This window comes from Mastomys coucha, unplaced genomic scaffold (assembly GCF_008632895.1).
Source record: "Mastomys coucha isolate ucsf_1 unplaced genomic scaffold, UCSF_Mcou_1 pScaffold3, whole genome shotgun sequence".
NCBI classification, from domain to species: domain Eukaryota; kingdom Metazoa; phylum Chordata; class Mammalia; order Rodentia; family Muridae; genus Mastomys; species Mastomys coucha.
Genome location: NW_022196909.1, coordinates 11,156,114 through 11,174,570, shown reverse-complemented (window position 1 = coordinate 11,174,570; position 18,457 = coordinate 11,156,114). Strand labels below are relative to the sequence as shown.

General features: G+C 52.3%; 1 protein-coding gene across 2 annotated transcripts in view; it reads right to left on the bottom strand.

Moving 5' to 3' along the window:
• Positions 1 to 5,522: 5,522 nt before the first annotated feature.
• Positions 5,523 to 18,457, bottom strand: part of Unc5b (unc-5 netrin receptor B) — a 71,161-nt gene continuing 58,226 nt past the window's right edge. For both annotated transcript variants that reach the window (XM_031347245.1, XM_031347247.1), the window contains 9 exons: positions 17,890 to 18,084; positions 17,272 to 17,661; positions 16,636 to 16,723; positions 15,525 to 15,693; positions 15,210 to 15,443; positions 12,783 to 12,932; positions 11,806 to 11,970; positions 10,470 to 10,651; positions 5,523 to 8,387 (listed from right to left, as the gene is read on the bottom strand). In XM_031347245.1, the coding sequence (XP_031203105.1) occupies positions 8,222 to 8,387; positions 10,470 to 10,651; positions 11,806 to 11,970; positions 12,783 to 12,932; positions 15,210 to 15,443; positions 15,525 to 15,693; positions 16,636 to 16,723; positions 17,272 to 17,661; positions 17,890 to 18,084 (1,739 nt within the window). In that variant the 3' untranslated portion in view covers positions 5,523 to 8,221. The remainder of the gene's footprint in view (positions 8,388 to 10,469; positions 10,652 to 11,805; positions 11,971 to 12,782; positions 12,933 to 15,209; positions 15,444 to 15,524; positions 15,694 to 16,635; positions 16,724 to 17,271; positions 17,662 to 17,889; positions 18,085 to 18,457) is intronic.

Below are 18,457 nucleotides of genomic sequence, written 5' to 3'. Positions count from 1 at the left end.
AAAAAAAAAAAAAAAAAAAAAAAAAAAAAAAAAAAGACTGAGTCACACCACAACTAGAAACAGATTTTTCCAGTAAACATCACAATCTTGGGGGTTCACAGTGTGATCAAACATCCTGCGACACATGGCACTGTCCCCAGTGGGCCAATCACTAATTAAGAAAATGCCCCATAGATTTGCCTACAGGCCAATCACTAATTAAGAAAATGCCCCATAGATCTGCCTACAGGCCAATCTGATGGAAGAGGTTTCCTTTTTTTCAAGATGACTCTAGCTTGTGTCCAGTGAACAAAAAACATAGGCAGCTATAGGAAATTCAGGTTGAGTGGGCTCATAAAAAGTGTTTGGCCCCTCATCTTCCAAGACTGTAGGACTGCATGCTCTCCCTTTCCTGCCCTTAGCAGATGTCTTAGTTTACTTTTCTGTTCCTATGATCAAACACTGTGGGCAAAAGCACCCTAAGGGAGAAAGGGTTTAGGTCACAGTTTCTCTTCCTGTCCATCTTGGCAGGGAAACCGAGGCAGCGTGAGGCAGAAGCAGCAGGTTGCATTCCACCGGAAGTCAGTAGAGAACAGTGAACATGTGCACGCACGAGCTCAGCTAGCTTTCTTCACCCTTATACAGTTCACGATTTCCCTGGTTAGGGAATGGTGCCGCTCATAGTGGGCTGGGCCCCCCAATTCAATTAGTGTAGTTTAAATAATGCATCACAGACGTGGCTGGAGGCCCATTTGCTGCGCTTCTAACTTCTGTCTGGTTGACAATAAACAGTGTTCAACGGGCGGTGGTGGCGCATGCCTTTAATCCCAGCACTTGGGAGGCAGAGGAAGGCGGATTTCTGAGTTCCAGGCCAGCCTGGTCTACAGAGTGAGTTCCAGGACAGCCAGGGCTACACAGAGAAACCCTGTCTCGAAAAAACCAAAAAAGCAAACCAACCAACCAAACAAACAAACCCAGTGTTTGTTATACCTAGAGCCTTTTTTAAAATTATTTTATTTTATTTTTTTAATAATTTTTAAAAAATATTTATTTATTTTATATGTATGAGTACACTGTAGCTGTACAGACAGCCGTGAGCTCTCAGGTGGCTGCTGGGAATTGAACTCAGGACCCTGCTTGCTCCAGCCCAGCTCGCTCTGGCCCGGCTTGCTCCAGTGTAATACACCGTAGCTGTTTTCAGACGCACCAGAAGAGGGCGTCAGATCTCATTACGGGTGGTTGTGAGCCACCATGTGGTTGCTGGGATCTGAACTCAGGACCTTCGGAAGAGCAGTCAGTGCTCTTACCAGATGAGCCATCTCGCCAGCCCAATTATTATTATTTTTTTAATTACATGGTCCTTCCCCACGACTGGCCAGGGCTACACAGAGAAACCCTGTCTCAAAAAACAAACAAAAACAAAAACAAAAACAAAAACAAAAAAAAACAAGAATTGCCTTGGTCATGGTATGTCTTCACAGGAATAAAACCCAAACTAAGACACATGCGTAAGGCCCATGCAAACTTAAGCCAGTCCAAATTTCAGCACGGAGGTGGGGTAAGTGGGCAGCAAGTCCAACCCCTACTAGAAGAGCTACTGCTGTTTGATAGCTAATTTAGACAATGCAAATTGAACTCCATGAGTTGAGAGAGGAGGGAGAGGGAGAGGGAGAAGGAGAGGGAGAGGAAGAGAGAGAGAGAGAGAAGTAACCAGGATAGCACAGAAAGTTGGGTGGACAGGGAGTTGAAGTGGAGGTGGGGGGAGTCGGGGTGAATCTGATTAGAATACAATCCTACAAAATTCTTTAAAAATTAATAAAATTATTAAAAATTTAAATTCACAAAAGAAACTGTGTAAATGTTTTTTTAACGAAATTAGTGGGTACTTTTCTTGAACCTCCCCCAAACAAAACAAAACAAAACAAAATAAAAAGGACAGAGTCTTCCTCGGTAGTCCATCCTCCTGCCCCAGGGTCGCCTGCCTCTCCTTTCCCACCTTTTCCCTGGGGCGCTAGGATACCTTCTTTGGAGCGAGCCTATCGGGGTTTACCGGTAGATGCTGCCACCTTGTGGTCGTCTTCTGCCACTGCAACGCTCCTGTTCTAGGCTCGCCAGTCGGATTTTCTTCCGGGTTCCACAGCCGCCAGAAGAGACATTTGTACTTACTTCTAAGATTTCCGCAATAACTAGTTCTAAACCAAGTCACTTCCTCAGTTGACTGCAGCTAGCCCTCCTTGATATGTGCTGGTTCGTCAGCTCCCTCGGAAAGTTATGACCTTTAGGGGACTCCGGCTCTTGAGCCCTGTCTCTGCGGCACGCGTGGGGACACCCCTTTACTTTCACCCTTTGTCTGCTTAGAGCCCAAGGTCTTGGTAACACCCAAACCTCTGTTTTCCTGGTGGTCTGGGCGGCTCACTTTGACCCAGTTTATGAGAGAGTCACTAGCCGTCAGGCGGGTCCACTAGAATCCATGACCACCAACCCAAGCCAGGGCTTCCCAGCATTCCCTACACACCTCAGCTTCTCTATCACCTGCTTCAGACTCCAGGGCCACACCCCACTGGCGTGGTCTGTCCTCCTGGCCTCAAAGAAAAAGATTAACATCACCAACCAGGGGTGTTCACTTTTCCTTGTATCCCCTACCCCAATTCTGCATTTACAATCAGTACATTCCTCTACTGCTGCCTTCTTAGCCTGGCCCCTTTTCTACTGCTCCTCCCGCTGACTACTCCGAACCTTGCTCCAGAACCCACCCCTCCTTTCCTGCTCAAGAGCCTCCTGGATACACCGACCCTTGCCTTTCTCACATTCTCCATCCCTCCACCTTTATTTATTTATTTATTTATTTATTTATTTATTTATTATTTACTTACTTATTTGCTTTCTGGTATTCCAGCTTCCTTTGGAATTACAATCCACATAGAGATCTGTATGCAAACCTCATGGGTTGTTCACTTTACCCACTGAGCCATCTCGCCAGCCCGGGCATGGGCTTTAAGACCCTCATCCTAGCTGCCTGGAAGCCAGTCTTCTCCTAGCAGTCTTCAGATGAAGATGTAGAACTCTCAGCTCCTCCTGCACCATGCCTGCCTGGACACTGCCATGCTCCAGCTTTGATAATGGACTGAAGCTCTGAACCTGTCTGTAAGCCAGCCCCAATGAAATGCTGTCCTTATAAGAGTTGCCTTAGTCATGGCGTCTGTTCACAGCAGTAAAACCCTAGCTAAGGCAGGACTGATGAGAGAACCAGCTGCACAGAGTTGTCCTCTGACCTCCACACTGTGGTACATGTGTGCTCTTTCACACACACACACACACACACATACACACACTAATAATAAATACATATTTTAAAAATTAGGGTTTGGAATTCTTAGTTGGTTTCCTTTTCATTTTATGGATTTTGATTTAAAACCCTTTGCTTCTAATGGTAATTTCTGTGAATTGGCTCTGTGTCTCATTGTCATTCCCACTTCAGACCAGAGGAGGGCACTCCTGAGCTGCCGGGAGAAAAGCAGCCCAGGCTCCCTGGGCGGCAGTCATAAACTTCAGGGACTCTGGAGCTTTGGGGAGCCAGATCCTTCCTGGTTTTCGGGCGCCATCTAGTGGTTAGTTTCTTATTGTTCCTGTGGCCCCTTGGCCAAAATGTGGCTTAGCTACAGTACCCAGGGCCAGGTGTTCCAGGGAGCCCTGAGAACCTCTCTTTCGCACCAAGGTCCATTGAGGTGAGGGACCCTAGAGATGAGCATCTGTGCTGTTTTGTCATCGTGGAGATCAGCTGCTAATAGGTCAACAAAGACCAGCTGCCAATCATCCCTGGGGAGTGCTATAGCTGCCTCTCTAGATCCCACGACTTAAAGAGGCCAGAGTGGAAGCGGCTTTAACCTCTAGGTACAAAGTTCTAAGGCCGGCTTCTGAGGCCTAGAACTAAATAACGGTGGCATGGGAGACCCCTGTGCCTCTATAATTTAGCCTGTCCTGTTTTCTCATACCGCCAGCCACTGGGCTTCACAACCCTTGTGCCCAGGTCCACCTGTCTGTCCTCTCTACCCCACTAACCCAAAGATAACCACTCTCTCTAGGCAAGGACTTTTTCTTCCTATTCTCCCCTACCCTCCGTGTAGCACCCATAAATTTCACTTTTTGTTCTTGAGTTGCCTAGCTTAGTCAAGCCTGGCTCACCCCCCATACCCCCAGGACATGTCCACCTGCCTGCCCGATCAATAAATTCCTCTTGAAAGACCTTCACCCTGGCAGCGTCTGGGGCTAGGAACTTGCTGAATGTGGTTGTCACAGTCTTGGCTGACCAGTAGTGAAAGAAGGCCAAGTGTGTATGTCTGTGTGTGTGTGTACGCGCACGCACAAGTGTGCATATATCATGTGCCCTGCCCCATTCCTCCCACACACACACTCCATAAACACCCAGAGAACCTATGGACTTCCTTTTGCCTTGATAATTTCTCACTCCAGACCCGCCCTACTTGCTCTCTACTTTGAAATGGCCCTAGAGCCACCCACAGGTTCTTGAGAGACAGAGCTGGCAAAGGGCCCACAGGAACCTCTCACCCTTGAAGCTTAGCAGACAGATGTTTGGTAAAGTACCGTGTGTTCATATAAGAACAGAGTCTCAGCACAGGACTCTCCAGACCCTTAAATGAGTGGTGGGCATCATGATCCTCCACACACCAGGTCAAGGGCTTTCACTCCAAACTCAAGAGACTGGAGGCCTCGGGGACTGGGAACTGCTAACCGAGATGCAGGGTGAGGCCTGAGGTCCACAGGGTGACAGGAACCAGCTTAAGCAGAGGTAACTATGGGTCATGAAAATTAGAATATGCACCCCCTCCACCAGCAGACTGGTTCACTGGCAGGAAAGCCAGCACAGGTTTATGATTTCATTAGCAGGTGCCACCTGCAGGGAGATTCTTGCAGAACACACAATGCTGTCTATCATCTGCTTAGGAATGATGACACTCTCCTCCTCCTTAGATGGAGCATTTGCCTGGGGTGTAAACCATCAGGTTCACACCCTCCCAGTGTACTCACTCTCCTCCTGCCGGCAAGGCATCCAACTGACCACTCAGCCTCAGCTGGGGCACATCCTACTGGACGGGCCAATGGGGGCCGGTCTTATGCCTTCCTCCCTCCCACCTCTGCTCTGTGATTTAAGGCCTGGCTGGTGAGCAAGTTGAGCTCCAGGGGCCCTAAGGTGCTGTGCAACTGTCAGGAAGCCCGTTTCCCCCTCTGTGGGATGGGGCTATTGAGCTGGATCAAGGGCTGGAGCTCTGAACAGCAGCGAAACGCAGGAAAAACAGGGCACTCTCAACTGACGTTAAAAGACAGAGAAGAGCCGGGCGGTGGTGGCGCACGCCTTTAATCCCAGCACCTGGGAGGCAGAGGCAGGCGGGTTTCTGAGTTCGAGGCCAGCCTGGTCTACAGAGTGAGTTCCAGGACAGCCAGGGCTACACAGAGAAACCCTATCTCGAAAAACCAAAAGGAAAAGAAAAAAAAAAAAAAAACAAGAGAAGACATCAGACCAGGACCTGGATTTTTTTTTTTAATTAGACTAGGAAATATAATTTATTTCATAAAAATTAATTTTGTTACAAGAGGAATGCTAAAGACTATTTACAAGTTGTTTTACAGAATGAACAAGCGGGGCCGGGACTGTCCCCAGTGTATCAGAACCCACAGACACACAGCCAAGTTCACAGCCCGACATCCGAGCTCCCACCCACCTGACCTCTGAGGGTAGGAGGAAGGTGCTGACTCAGTTGCCTGGGAGCCTCAAGATGGGGACCAGAGAGCCCTGAAGACCCAGGGATGAGGAGGGTCCCTGTCCCTCAGGGGGTGTTCTGGCCAGAGCTCAGAAGCCTGGCCCCATTGAGAAAGGGCAGGAGAGGCACATAGGAGATACACCGACTGACTGCGACTCGGGGACAGCAAACAGGCGCGTCCACCTCCAGAGGCACAAGCCTGGGCACAGAGGTCATGTCCACATGTGGGGACAGCTGTGTGCGTTCTGGGAAGGGCACCCTGAAGTGCCCAAGTTGAAAAGCACAGGCATGCACGCACACACTCGTCACAAATACAGACACACACACACACACACACACACACACACACACACACGCACGCACGCACACACACGCAGTGGCAAACACACATACACCCAAGATGACACAGAAATACCCTGCAGGACCCGGCAACACCAAGCTGACCAGGAATGGGAAGGGGTGGCTCCATCTCATGGGAGGCAGGAATGGAAACCCAACCCAACAGCCCTGTCCGGCTCAGCCCTGAGTTGGCCGACATTACCTGGGCTGTCCGGTTGGAGCCCTGCCCCAGGCTCCAGCCTCCGTGCCCCAGATGTTGAGCACCTTCTAAGAGTCGGACTGTAGACCGGGACTCGCTCACGAAGCGCTCCCACCAGGGCCCAGACAGGCAGGTTTCCGAGGATGGGCAAAGGAGAGAGCATGCAGACCACAATCAATTTGTCTCCACTTGATTCCCAGAGAAGCGTGGGAACACCCAAGGGGCCTCGTGGAGCATCCCAGGATAAAAGGACACTTGAGCCCAGAGAAAGCGTTTATGTGCCTGAAGTCACACAGTACAGCTACAACTTGGCTCCCGGGCTTCCCCCTTCTATGTGTGGGTTAACAGTGACCAGCAAGAGCGTGCCCACAAGGATGAGCATCTTTGGCAGGAGGAGCTGAGGGCTACTCTATGAGGCACTGTTTACCTAGATGCCAGGGGGACCTTGGTCTGTCTCAGAGCCCCACACTTCAGGAGCCACTGCAGGAAAACCAGGGTATAGATGCTTGTTGGGTCTGTGGCCATGAAACCTGCCTCCCCACAGAGGCCCCAACTTTCAAAACTCAGGACCTGCCCAGGCTGGCCTCAAGGGCAGTTCAGGGACATCAGCATCCTTCCATAGGATCTCTATGTCTACAGTGAGGTCCTGGTCCCCATCACTGTCTGTGGGCTGAAGGGACAAGAATTCATCCCTTCCACTGTGGAACATCCCAGAATGGGCGGTGGCCAAGAATGGGTAGACAGCTGGTCTACTTAGAAAAGTTACCTTCATATCTCCTGACTCCAGTAGGGAGATCAGTGGGTAAAGTAAGGGCTAGAGGCACAGGGGTGTGGACCAGCTAGTGCCTAGACACCGAGCCACCCAGCCTGGGAGAGAACCCTCCCCGGAAGGGCCCCTCCCTCTCAGTCAGAGCCTTGGCTATCGCGAGACCAGGAATCTCCAAAGTAAAATAGACCTGAACAGTCTCCCGGGACCACAGCTGGCCTGGGCCTCCCCTGGGGCCTCCAAAACCAGAGGAGGCCACAGAAGGGCATCCTTGGGGGGGGGGGCCTCTGGAGGGTTGGAGGGCCGCCAAGCCCCAGCTTCTGCTTGTGTTTTCACAACTCAGTGCCATGGCTAAAACCCTGTCTCAGCTCCCTGAACAGCTAGGGAAACTGAGGCCTTGCCATAGCAAAGCCTTCCCCTACGCAGTCTCTTACGGACCACACCCATGCCCACACACACTCAGGCACACACGTGCCCATGAGTGCACTCGCCTACGGCCCAAATCGCAAGGATAGCCATTCTTAAACCGCATTCAAGGATAAAAGGTTTTTTTTTTCCCTTTTCTTACTTTTTTGTTTGTTTATTTGTTTTCTTAAAAAGGACCTATCCAAGTATCTGGATAATAAATCATTTGCGTTCCCTAAGAAACTGGGTCTTTCTTTGCCTTTACTGGTTTTGCTCACTTACTGCCTGAAGCTTGGCTCATTCTCCCCCCCATCGCCCCTGCCGGTGGACAGGAGAAAGCAGTTTGCCTGAACCGAACTCGACCTTTCAAAGAGGACCCGGGATAGGAGAGCGGTCCCTAGCCGAGGACCACGTGAACACAGACTTGAAACCTGTGGGCCCCCCAAAGTCACAGGGCTGAGGGTGGTGTGTTGTGGGGGGAAAGCCTCTGGCCTTCAGCTGCCCCAGAGGCCTCAGCCCATCCCAGAGGAAGCTGGGGGAATGGTGGGGGGTAGAGGATCCCGGGCCCCTCAGCAGTAGAGCACAGAGACTTTCTAAGGCTGGTGGTGGTCTGAGGGTTGTGGCGGGGAGGAGGGGTGAGGGATCATTCCAGCTGTGAGCCAGGGGTGGTGGAGGCTGGACACCCCCTGTGGAGAGGCTGCCAGGCCTCTTTGCACCGTCTCCTACTGGTCCCCACAGGCCTGTGGTCACAGGCACTCAGCAATCGCCATCAGTGGCCATGGCTACCAGCATCTCACTCTTGCCCATTTCCTCCAAGGCACTGGCCAGGCTGTTGAGGTCCCCGTCATCCTGCTGCCGAGCTTCCCAGAGGTCTAAGATTACGCCTGTGGGACTAGCTTTGGTGGCGAAGTAGTTCAGGTACCTGTCGGAAGGAAACAGAAATGTTGGCGCCCCTGAGGTGACCAGCCTGGGGTGGGAAGACTGTGGGCTCCGGAGTCCCGCAGCCTTGAGTCTGATTTCTGGGTTTCCCAGTTGTAGGCTTTGCAGCCCTAGGCAGGTGTGCTAAGACTCATCTCTCTCTTGATCTCCTGCTAGCAGGGTGGCTCCGAGCAAGCCCCTGCATCCTGAGTGTCTGCCCTCATCAACAAATAAACCCATGGAGGGACTCGGAATCTGCATGAAGGCTGGCAAGATGGTTCTGTGTGTAAAAGTGTAGACTTGAGTTGAAATCCCTGCAGCCAACATGAAAGCCATACTGTTCCTAGCACTCCATTTCAGAGGGCTGGGAAGCACAACAGGGGGGTCCCTGAAAGCTCCTGGGTTAGCCTGACACACACGGCAGAAGAACAAAGAGACTGGAGGTTATCCTCTGACCTCCACACATGCCCCACGCAGAGTGTGCTGTATACACACATATGCTAAACACATGCATGTGCAACATCTAAATACATTGCTGGCTAGGGCTGGACCTGTGAAAGTGAGGCACGGTGGGAGGAGACCTGTCACTGGATATGTCTTGCCCAGGCCCTTCCTGTCTACATCTGAGGTGAGTGCTCCATCATGGCCTCCTGCCACAGTGATCAGCTTTGCTTTAATGCACAGCAGTGGTGGCGAAAACTACAGGGATAAGAGCCCCTGAAGCTGTGAGCCAAGATCCATCTTGGTTCTTTTAAACTGCCGGATAAAACTCCACAGCGAGGAGGGGTTGATTCCCACATCTCCTCACACAGCTGACGAAGCCTGAGCTCACGCAAAGCACCCTCTCCTCTTCTTTATCGCCATCACCACCACCAAAAGTCGCCGGGATCTCCAGAGACCTTTCAAGCACGCTCTTCTCTGGCATTCCCTTTCATTTCACTCTGGGCCTGATCCTGCTGCATGAGCTTCTTTAAGGGTTGGAGCAGAGTCTCTGGCCATCTTTGTAAGCTTCTCCCATTATAGTAACTAGATGTCTTTTTTTTTTTTTTAAGATTTATTTATCGAATATATGTTAAGTACACTGTAGCTGGCTTCAGACACACCAGAAGAGGGTGTCAGATCTCATTTATGGATGGTTGTGAGCCTCCATGTTGTTGCTGGGATTTGAACTAAAGGCCTTTGGAAGAACAGTCACTGCTCTTCACTGCTGAACCATCTCTCCAGCCCTAGACGCCATTTTTTTTTTGTTGTTGTTTTTTTGAGACAGGGTTTTTTTCTGTGTAGCCCTGGCTATCCTGGAACTCACTCTGTAGACCAGGCTGGCCTCGAACTCAGAAATGCACCTGCCTCTGCCTCCCAAGTGCTGGGATTAAAGGCGTGCGCCACCACCGCTTGGCCCCTAGATGTCTTTTTAAAAATTAATTTTTAGCATGTGCATGTGTGTGTGTGTGTGAGTGCGCGCGCATGTGTCAGAAGACAATCTCATGTGTCATTCTTAGAAATACCATCCACCTCATTTGAGACAGGATTTCTCATTATTCAGCTAGAGTGGCTAGCTAGCAAATCCCAGGGAGCTTCCTGTCTCTGTCTCCCCAGCGCTGGGATTATCAGTGTGTGTCAGCATGCTCGGCATTTTCTCACAGGCTCTGCGGACTGAACTCAGGTCCTCATGCTTATGAAGCAAGCGCTGCACTGACAGAGCCATCTTTTATACCCACTTCTATTGGGTGACCACTTAGCACCGCTTCCATGTGTATCTAGCTTTCAGTGCTGGTAGTGGCCACATGGACCTGGTGTCAGGGCTGGGTCTACCCCTGGCTTTCCCAGAGAGCGGTGGCAGTCACTTAAAGCCCACCTGGCTTGCAGGCCATTTCTCTGCGAGGGACACTACGAGGAAGGACATGAAGTGGGACAGCCACCACCCCAGGCTCGGTGCACCCCAAGCCAGCTGTGGATCTGTCACGGATCACAGCACAAGGGAAGCTGAGCTGGAGGTCGGCCTTTGTCGGCCGGGACTCGCACCCCATTGCTGTGCCAGGACCTGAGGATGAGGGCAATGGGCGTGACTGCAGTCTCGGATACTCACCGGTCCATAGCGAGCTTCTGCGCCAATAGCCGCCAGTCGTTGCCCCGTGAGTTGGGGGCGTCGAGGCTGTTGCAGATCTTCTGACGGATGGACAGTGGTATCTTGAAGGCATAGGGTCCCAGCTGGGTGGTGACAGCACTGCCAGGGGCAGAGCAGAGAGCATCCAGGGAGCCAGCGGGTGTCTGGAAGAGCAGGGACCGGAGTGAGATAACCTCAGCGCGCTACACAGGCGCTCATCCTGTCTGCCTGCCTGGGGAGGGGCCTGAGGTAGGGGCTCACCCTGTCTGCCTGCCTGGGGAGGGGGCTTGAGGGCTGAAGCTGTAGCTTAATTGGTAGAGTGCTGCCCAGTACCCATGATGCACTGGGCTCTACGCTCATCTTCGTCTCCTCTGGTTCTCTCTTAGCTGCTCAGGTCTGAAAGGCAAGGGTCGCTCTGTGTCCCGTGTCAGTCAGGTACCATCTTGCTCGGGATGGCCTTGGCGCGTGCTGACTTCGCCTTGCGATAAGGAAGCCGCAGGAGTCCCAGCCACGGCCTAGCCCACACAGACCAGTCTATAAGTGGGGAACAGTCTAGAGAGGCTCATGTGACCGGCCTAGGGCAGAGATGGCTTGAGACCTGTGGGAAGTGCTTTTTACTACACTGGTCAGCTTAGGGGGTCTGGGTATTTATGGCTTAGTTTGGATTTAGTGGTTGGGAGTGACAGTCAGCCCTTACCTTAACCAGGTTCAAAGCCAGCCTTGCCTGGTGGACATATATAATATACTGATACTCCCCTCACTAAGACCTTTTTTTTTTTTTTGAGATAGCCCAAGCTATCTCAAATTTACAATGAAGCCGAGGACAATGTTGAACTCCTGATATGATCCTCCTGCCTCTACATCCCAAGTGCTGGGGTTACAGGTATGTAGCACCACACCACACCTGGTTTTATTTGGTGGTGGAGACAGAAGCACCATACAAGCCACTCTACCAAGTGAGCTACAGCCCCAGCCCTTGAGACTCTCATCTTTCACATGGGGACCATTCTAACCCTCTCCCCATGGGCATGATACCTTGCTACGGTAATATATGTCACCTGAACAGCGCTTAGTAGGCGACTGTGGCTCACTCTAGGTGACCAGTCCCTGATGTGACTGACTCGGGAGGTGAAGGAGAGAGGACTTATGGGAGGTGCTGGGGAGTGACATGCCATGTGCCGGAGCCTCAGCTACCAACCCCCCTCCTTCCCACCCCCGCCCGCTCCCACTCTCCCCTCCCCCGGCGTTGACCCTCATCTCGGCCTCAGCCACCACCACCACCCTCCTCCCCTCCCCCTTTCCCCGCATTGACCCTCACCTCGGCCAGCGTTGTGTGCAGCTGGAAAATCTGGCCTTCCCCTTCCACCTGCCGCACGCAGACCTTACAGGTAAACTCAGTGGAGGCCAGGCTATGCCTCTCCAGGGTGAAAGTGCAGTGCAGGGCTTTCTGGCTGCCATTCCACACATGGTAGAAGGGAATCTCCTGCAGGAAAGGCGGTGAGGGTCCCAGGTAAGACCAGGGATGCTGGGGGTGTGGGGGGAGTGGGCAGGGCCCAGCCTCAGAGAGGGCTGGGCTCTGGGGGCAGCTGGAGTCTCTCTATGAAATAGTCAAGGGAAGGGAAAGCTGGGTGGCTAAATGGCACTGATGTCTCAGATCTGGGAGGGAGTGGGAGGGGGAAGACAGAAGCCTGAATGCGCATAAATACAGAAAGCTGGAATATGCAGGGTCTCAATGGTGTCATACACCACAAGATGCAGCAGATGGGGCTGGAGAGAGATGGCTCAGCGGTTAAGAGCACTGACTACTCTTCCAGAGGTCCTGAGTTCAATCCCCAGCTACCACGTGGTGGCTCATAGTCATCTGTAATGGGATCTGATGCCCTCTTCTGGTGTATCTGGAAATAGCAACAGTGTGCTCATATAAATAAAATAAATAAATCTTAAAAAAAATAAAAAAAGATGGAGCAGAGGGACTTGAGAGGCAGCAATGAGCAGAATCAGTCTGTAGGCTTGTACTTCTTCAGATGGGTGTGGTGGTGATGGCCACAAGTGTTTGTGTTGGGTGAGGTGCAAAAGGGGACGAAGACGTTGTTGTTCGTGGCTGAGAATTTAAGCTTGGGCCTGAAGATGGCTGGGAACTCGGAGAATGGTAAAGTGGGAACACAGGGCAGGGAGCACGGAGAATGGCAAAGTGGGAACACAGGGCAGGGACAAAAGATCTGGGAAGCAGGGCTTCTCTACAAAGGATGGAGCAGTGGTTCACCCCTGCCACCCCTCCCCAGGCCCAGGGCTCACCTGGTACTTGGCCAGTAGTTTGCTCCTCCAGTGGGCATGGGGGATGTCATGGAGGGAGAGGCGGAGGTTGTGGTAACTGTCCTTAAAGAGCAAAGGCTTGGGCTCCTCCACCAAGTAGCCACCCAGAGTTCTCTCCAACTCCAGGACCTCCTGTGGGGGTAGGGGAGGGAGGGACTTGTTACCCTTGACCTAAGGCTCTTTTATACTTCAAGTTGCAGGTCTGGAGCCAGACCTGTCTGATCCAGTTAAGAAGGTGTTTCAGATGAATGGAAAAGGTGTGGGTAGATGAATGGATGGATGGAAGGATGGATGGATGGATAGAGAGAGACAGACAGATAACATATGCATGGATAAAACAGAAGCTTGGAAGGAAAATTAGATACATGTATAGATAGGCTAGATGTATAGTAGGGATACTGACAGAAGTCTGCTGGAAGGATAGGGGAACACAAAGATGATGAATGGATGGATGGGTGGGTGGACGGATGGATGGATGGATGGGTGGGTGGATGATGGATAGATGGATGGATGGATAGATGGGTGGATGGATGGATGGATGAATAGATGGATGATAGTGTTGTGGATTTAGTTTATTGCTTATATTATGCTAACTGGGTTCCCAAAATTACATGGGAATTCACACACTACATGTAAGTTGCTGAGGGTCCCTGCCACCAGCTGGCTTTGATTGGTAAAGCTGCCAGCAGCCAATGGCTGGGCAGTGAGACAGAAACAGGACTTTTAGGATTCCTGGGCAAGAGACACAGGAGAGAGAGAAAGGCAGAACCGCCTTGCCGGGGAAGCAGAAGGATCAGGTGAGAGAAGTATAAGACAAAGAGACAGCCAACATGTGAGAGTTAGGGGTCGTGGCCCAGGGTGGACTATAGGTCTGGGTCTGGCCAAGATAGGATATAGGTTTTAGAAGGTGGTAATTCAGGACTATCTGAGGGGAAAGTGGGTTAGCCACCGGGAGTCTTGGAAGTGCCCAGCCATTGAGCTGTTTAAGGCATATTAAATATAAGGCTGTGTGTGTGTCTTCGTCTTCCATTCAAGAATCCAGATCAATGGGGTGAGTAGAGCAGACCAGCCAACTACTGTAACATGATGGATGAATGATGGATGGTTGGATCATTGGATAGATGTGTGGGTAAAGATAAACAGAGACACAAATGACAGGTCCATGAATAGAAGAACGTTTGAAGGAAAGACACATGAGCGAAGAGATGGATAATAGCTGGATGAATGCATGCCTGCTTACTGCGGGAGTGTATTATGTATTATCACAATGAGCGAAAAGGTAGAGGATGGACGGATGGGTGAATAGACGGGGCTTGAACAAGTAAAGGACACAATCGGGCCAGAGTGTGGCGACTTCCCTGCTGATCTTCACGCCAGCCCCTGGTTAGCGTAGACACGGGCCAACACCAGTGCCACCGAGATCCAGCGGGAAGAGATTGCCAGCAGTGACCGCCCCCCTTTTGGAGGCCTCCTGGAATGTCAGGGTAGCACGGTCCCCACAGGGGACACCCTTCTCCCACGGGGCCTTTTCATCTGGGTTGCATCAGTCCCCAGCATGCAGCCTGAGAAAGCCACAGGAGACTCAAGAGACAGAGTAACAGGGAGAAATCACAACCCAGAGCCAGGAGGAGGCTTCTCGGAGGACTGTATATCCTCCATCTATGTCCTGGGAATGGGACAGAGTTGGGGAAGGAAAGGACAAGGGCTTTGAGGCATGTACGACAGACAGGAGGTGCCTACATTGGCCTCCACATTGGCCAATATTAGCCCCCTCCATCTTTGCCCATCCTCTCCCCTGCTTTTCCCTCCCCTCATTTTCGGTCTCCACTGCCTTTTCTTTTGTGTCTGCTAGAAGCCCAGGTTTTCCTAGCTCATCCACCAGTTCCTGGTCTGTCCATCCTACTGACCAAGCACAAGGTCTAGTCTCATCTCTTGGCCACTGCCACTGATCTTCACGCCACCCCTGGCTAGGGTGGACACGGGCTGGGGCTTACCCCCAGTTTCCTAACTGGTCTCTGCCTCTTGTTCACCAATTCTCCTGTTACACACACACATACACACACACACACAAACACACACACCATAGCTGCAGGGTACAGAATATCTGTGAGCAGGCGCCTGCCATAGTTGGGCCTCTCACCACTGGACAGCATCCCGATTGCTAGGTATGACCTGAGCTTGCTAACAAGCTGCTCATCTCTCTCACTTACACGACTACACATACACGTACCCTGTACTGCTCACAATGCTGAACCGCACACCTGTCTTGGCAGAAGGCCTTCATGCCTGTCCAGTGTTGTTCTGAGGCTGGTATCAGAAAGAAGCCTGGCAGGGACCATGCATCCGGGGAGGGTTCTAACAACTGACTGGCTGTGCTGATGCCCCCGCCGTGCCCTGACAAGCCCCTACCTTCAGTGCTACAGGCGTGTCCTCCAGACAGTAGACCCTGAGGCTATACTCCAGGGAGGTGCAGAGGGCTGGAGCAAAGATGGCCACCTGGAGCCGCTTGACCGCAGAGCGAGAGTAGGACTCGCCTGTGAACACGTAGGTCCCCAGCTGGTCCAGCAGGATGTGGCAGGACTTAGCCTCCAGCTGGCAGTAGCAGGGGGTGTTCAGGGTCTCCTCATCCAAGGTCACCACCTCCTATGGGGGATGAAGAGGAAGCTGTCATCCGGGCTGGGATCCATCAGTTCTGAGAGTCAGTCACCACACCGGGTGCCTCACCTCCCAGTGGCCCTGATGGGCCTGGGTCTTGAGCTGGAAGATCCAGTCTCCGGCGATGACTTCAGCACAGTGGGGCACGGTGAGGACGACAGGGCGGCACAGGAGGAGGCCTGTGGGCCCGCAGGTCACGGAGGGGCTCAATACTGTCTGGGAACCTTCCGAAAGCGGGCTGAGGGAGAAGGCAGAGGGAGGTAGGAAACAAAAGCCAGAAGTACTCATTCATCAGGGATACTTGACTCTTGTGGAACCCCCAACTCCACCCAGAGCCGGTGCCAAGGCAAGTCTCTGCCCTGCGTGGACTGGGACCAGATCTCACAGGGAGGGGAAGGAAGATATGACATAAACAGCACAAATAAAGTTCTAGATGTTTGCTGTCACAGCAAAACAGTCTTAGCTAAAGCTTTGCACAGCCTCAAGGTTTGAGGTTTTATAGAACACTGTCTTTTTCTTTTCTTTCTTTCAAACAAAACAGCAGAACAAAATAAAACAATTTGAGGCTGGGTTTAGTGGTGCACGCCTTTAATCCCAGCACTTGGGAGGCAGAGGCAGATGGATTTCTGAGTTCGAGACCAGCCTGGTCTACAGAGTGAGTTCCAGGACAGCCAGGGATACACAGAGAAACCCTGTCTTGAAAAACAAAACAAAAAACAAAACAAAAGAGAGAGAAAGAAAGAGAGAGAGAGAGAGAGAAAGAGAGAGAGAGAGAGAGAGAGAGAGAGAGAGAGAGAGAAGGAGAGGGGAGCCTCAGATATCAGCGCCCATCCCTCTCTGGTTCCTGACTATGGATGCTTCACATTTCTGTGACCAGAGGTAGAAGGACTCTCACCATGGCGAGCCCAAATGAACCCCACCTCCTTAAGTCCTTATCATGCATCTGCCACAGCAATGGGACATACACAGTATGGTGGTTTATCAATGGGACATACACAGTACGGTTGTTTATCAATCCCCTTTACATAGGAAAGGTTTGCTGTTGCTAGGAACTATCCATTAGAACATGTTTTTCAATGGGACCAAGCTCCAAGGGGGCCAATGAAAAGAAACATCTGTTCCCGGTATGGGCAGAGCAGGAGGGGGCGTTGGCTGGCCAGGGCTGGCGGGGTCTACTCACAGGGTGCTTTCAGCCTTGTTGATGTGTAGATACAAGTCATAGAACTTGCCCTGGGGAATGGCTCCATGTGGTACCAACAGGCTGACCCCTAGGGAGGAAGGGCGGTCATCAGCAGCAGTGGGTGGGGTTGGGGGGGGGTGGGAGGCAGTAGTGGAGATGAGAAAGATGGGGTAGGCTCTGGCTCCAACTTAGGGAAGGGAAAGAGTCTAGACTGGGAGCGTGGGGGTAGGCACATACAGGGAGCACCCAGGCCACTTGGCCTGGCCTGCCCAGGAACACAGGGGCCTCTGGCATTGCTGGGAGGTAAAGGGGGGTGGGGTCAGAAGGCCCAGTGTTAGCTTCAGGCTGGTTCAGGACAGGACTCTCTGAGAAGCTGCCAGCTGCCACTTTCACAAGTTGAGACGGGCATCCTGGCCCTGTTTTAAAACCTAGGACTGCTCTGTGGGACTAAAGATAAGGGCCATTCTCCCAACCTAAAGGGAAGAAAGACCCCTCCCTCCCAAGTGGTTACCCCAAGACTTTCCTGGCCTAGAGAGGCCCAGGAAGTCCTGATCTCAGATCTTCTGCCACACTTCTCTAGGTATAGTCTGCCCTAAGCCTAAACTTTCCATCTGAGCAATGGAACTGGAGGCCTACCTGTGCCGGGGAGGCTCAGCCTCCCTCCCAGGCAGCCAAAAGTGCCACTGACGCTACTGCTGGGGTCTCGAGGTAGGCCCAGGAGATGCTGGGAACCAAGGCTGGCACTGCGCAGGTGCAGCAAGTGGGTGTCCCGGGAGAAATCGCCTGGGTATGTGCCGGCAGGCAGGACACCCAGCAGGTCGGCTCCATCCGCCAGGCCAGACCCAGAGCCGATGGTGCTGGAGTTATAGACCTTGATCTTGAGGCTGGGCAGGGGATCCAGCAGGGGTGAATTAGTCATGGGGATCTTGTCAGCCGAGTCCTGCAGGGCATACACAGGCCCTCGGTAGATGCCAGCACTGGCCGTCAGGTCTGGAGGGGCAGACGGGTGCAGAAGCTGCGGGTTGCCTGCAGGGGTGGATGAGACAGTCAGAACCACCGTTCCCACTCCTCACCGCACTGGCCCTGCCCACTCCAGGCCTCTGTCCCATCCGCCTGTCTAGCCACAGAAAGCTCGATTGCCACCTGCCGCAGGAAACTCTTGGGTAAATGGTAAGTGCCCAGCTCTGGTGACAGCTACGCTGCTCTGGGGTCCCCCAGCCATTCCTGCCACACCAGGCTTCTCCAGGTCCTTACTGGGCCTTGCAGTCTTGAAGTTGACGGGGTGGAAGCCACCAGTGAGGGCCGCAGAGGAGTCAGTGATGTCCGCGTCGAAGTCCCGGCAGTTTCTCCGGTACACGATCACTCCCACAGCCATGAGAACTGCTACCACCACAAAGACGGCCACCACGACGCCTGCGTACAGCGCCACATCTCCCGATGGTTCCAGGGCTGTAGAGGGCAGTAGGGTTAGGTGAGGGCTAGGCCCTTTGAGGTACCAAGGAAGATCTAGATTCTAGGCTTTGCCTGCTGAGGCAAATTGGTGGCCTCAGGCAAGTCTCACAATCCTTGGACCCACCTCTTCCTCAAGTTGTCACAAAGTCCCCACCCTATGCCCACCCTCCCAGTACAGTACGGAAGGTAACGGAACCAACAGGCCTGACTCACAAGCTCAGAAGGCAGGGGTGGGAGGCTTGGAAACCCAAGGGCACACAATTCCGCCTATGTGACAAAGCTTCACTCCGAGCCTACAACAACTTCCATATGACCAAACGTTCCAGCTTCCCGAAACCATCTTAAGTAGTCTCTTCACTATGCATTGGAT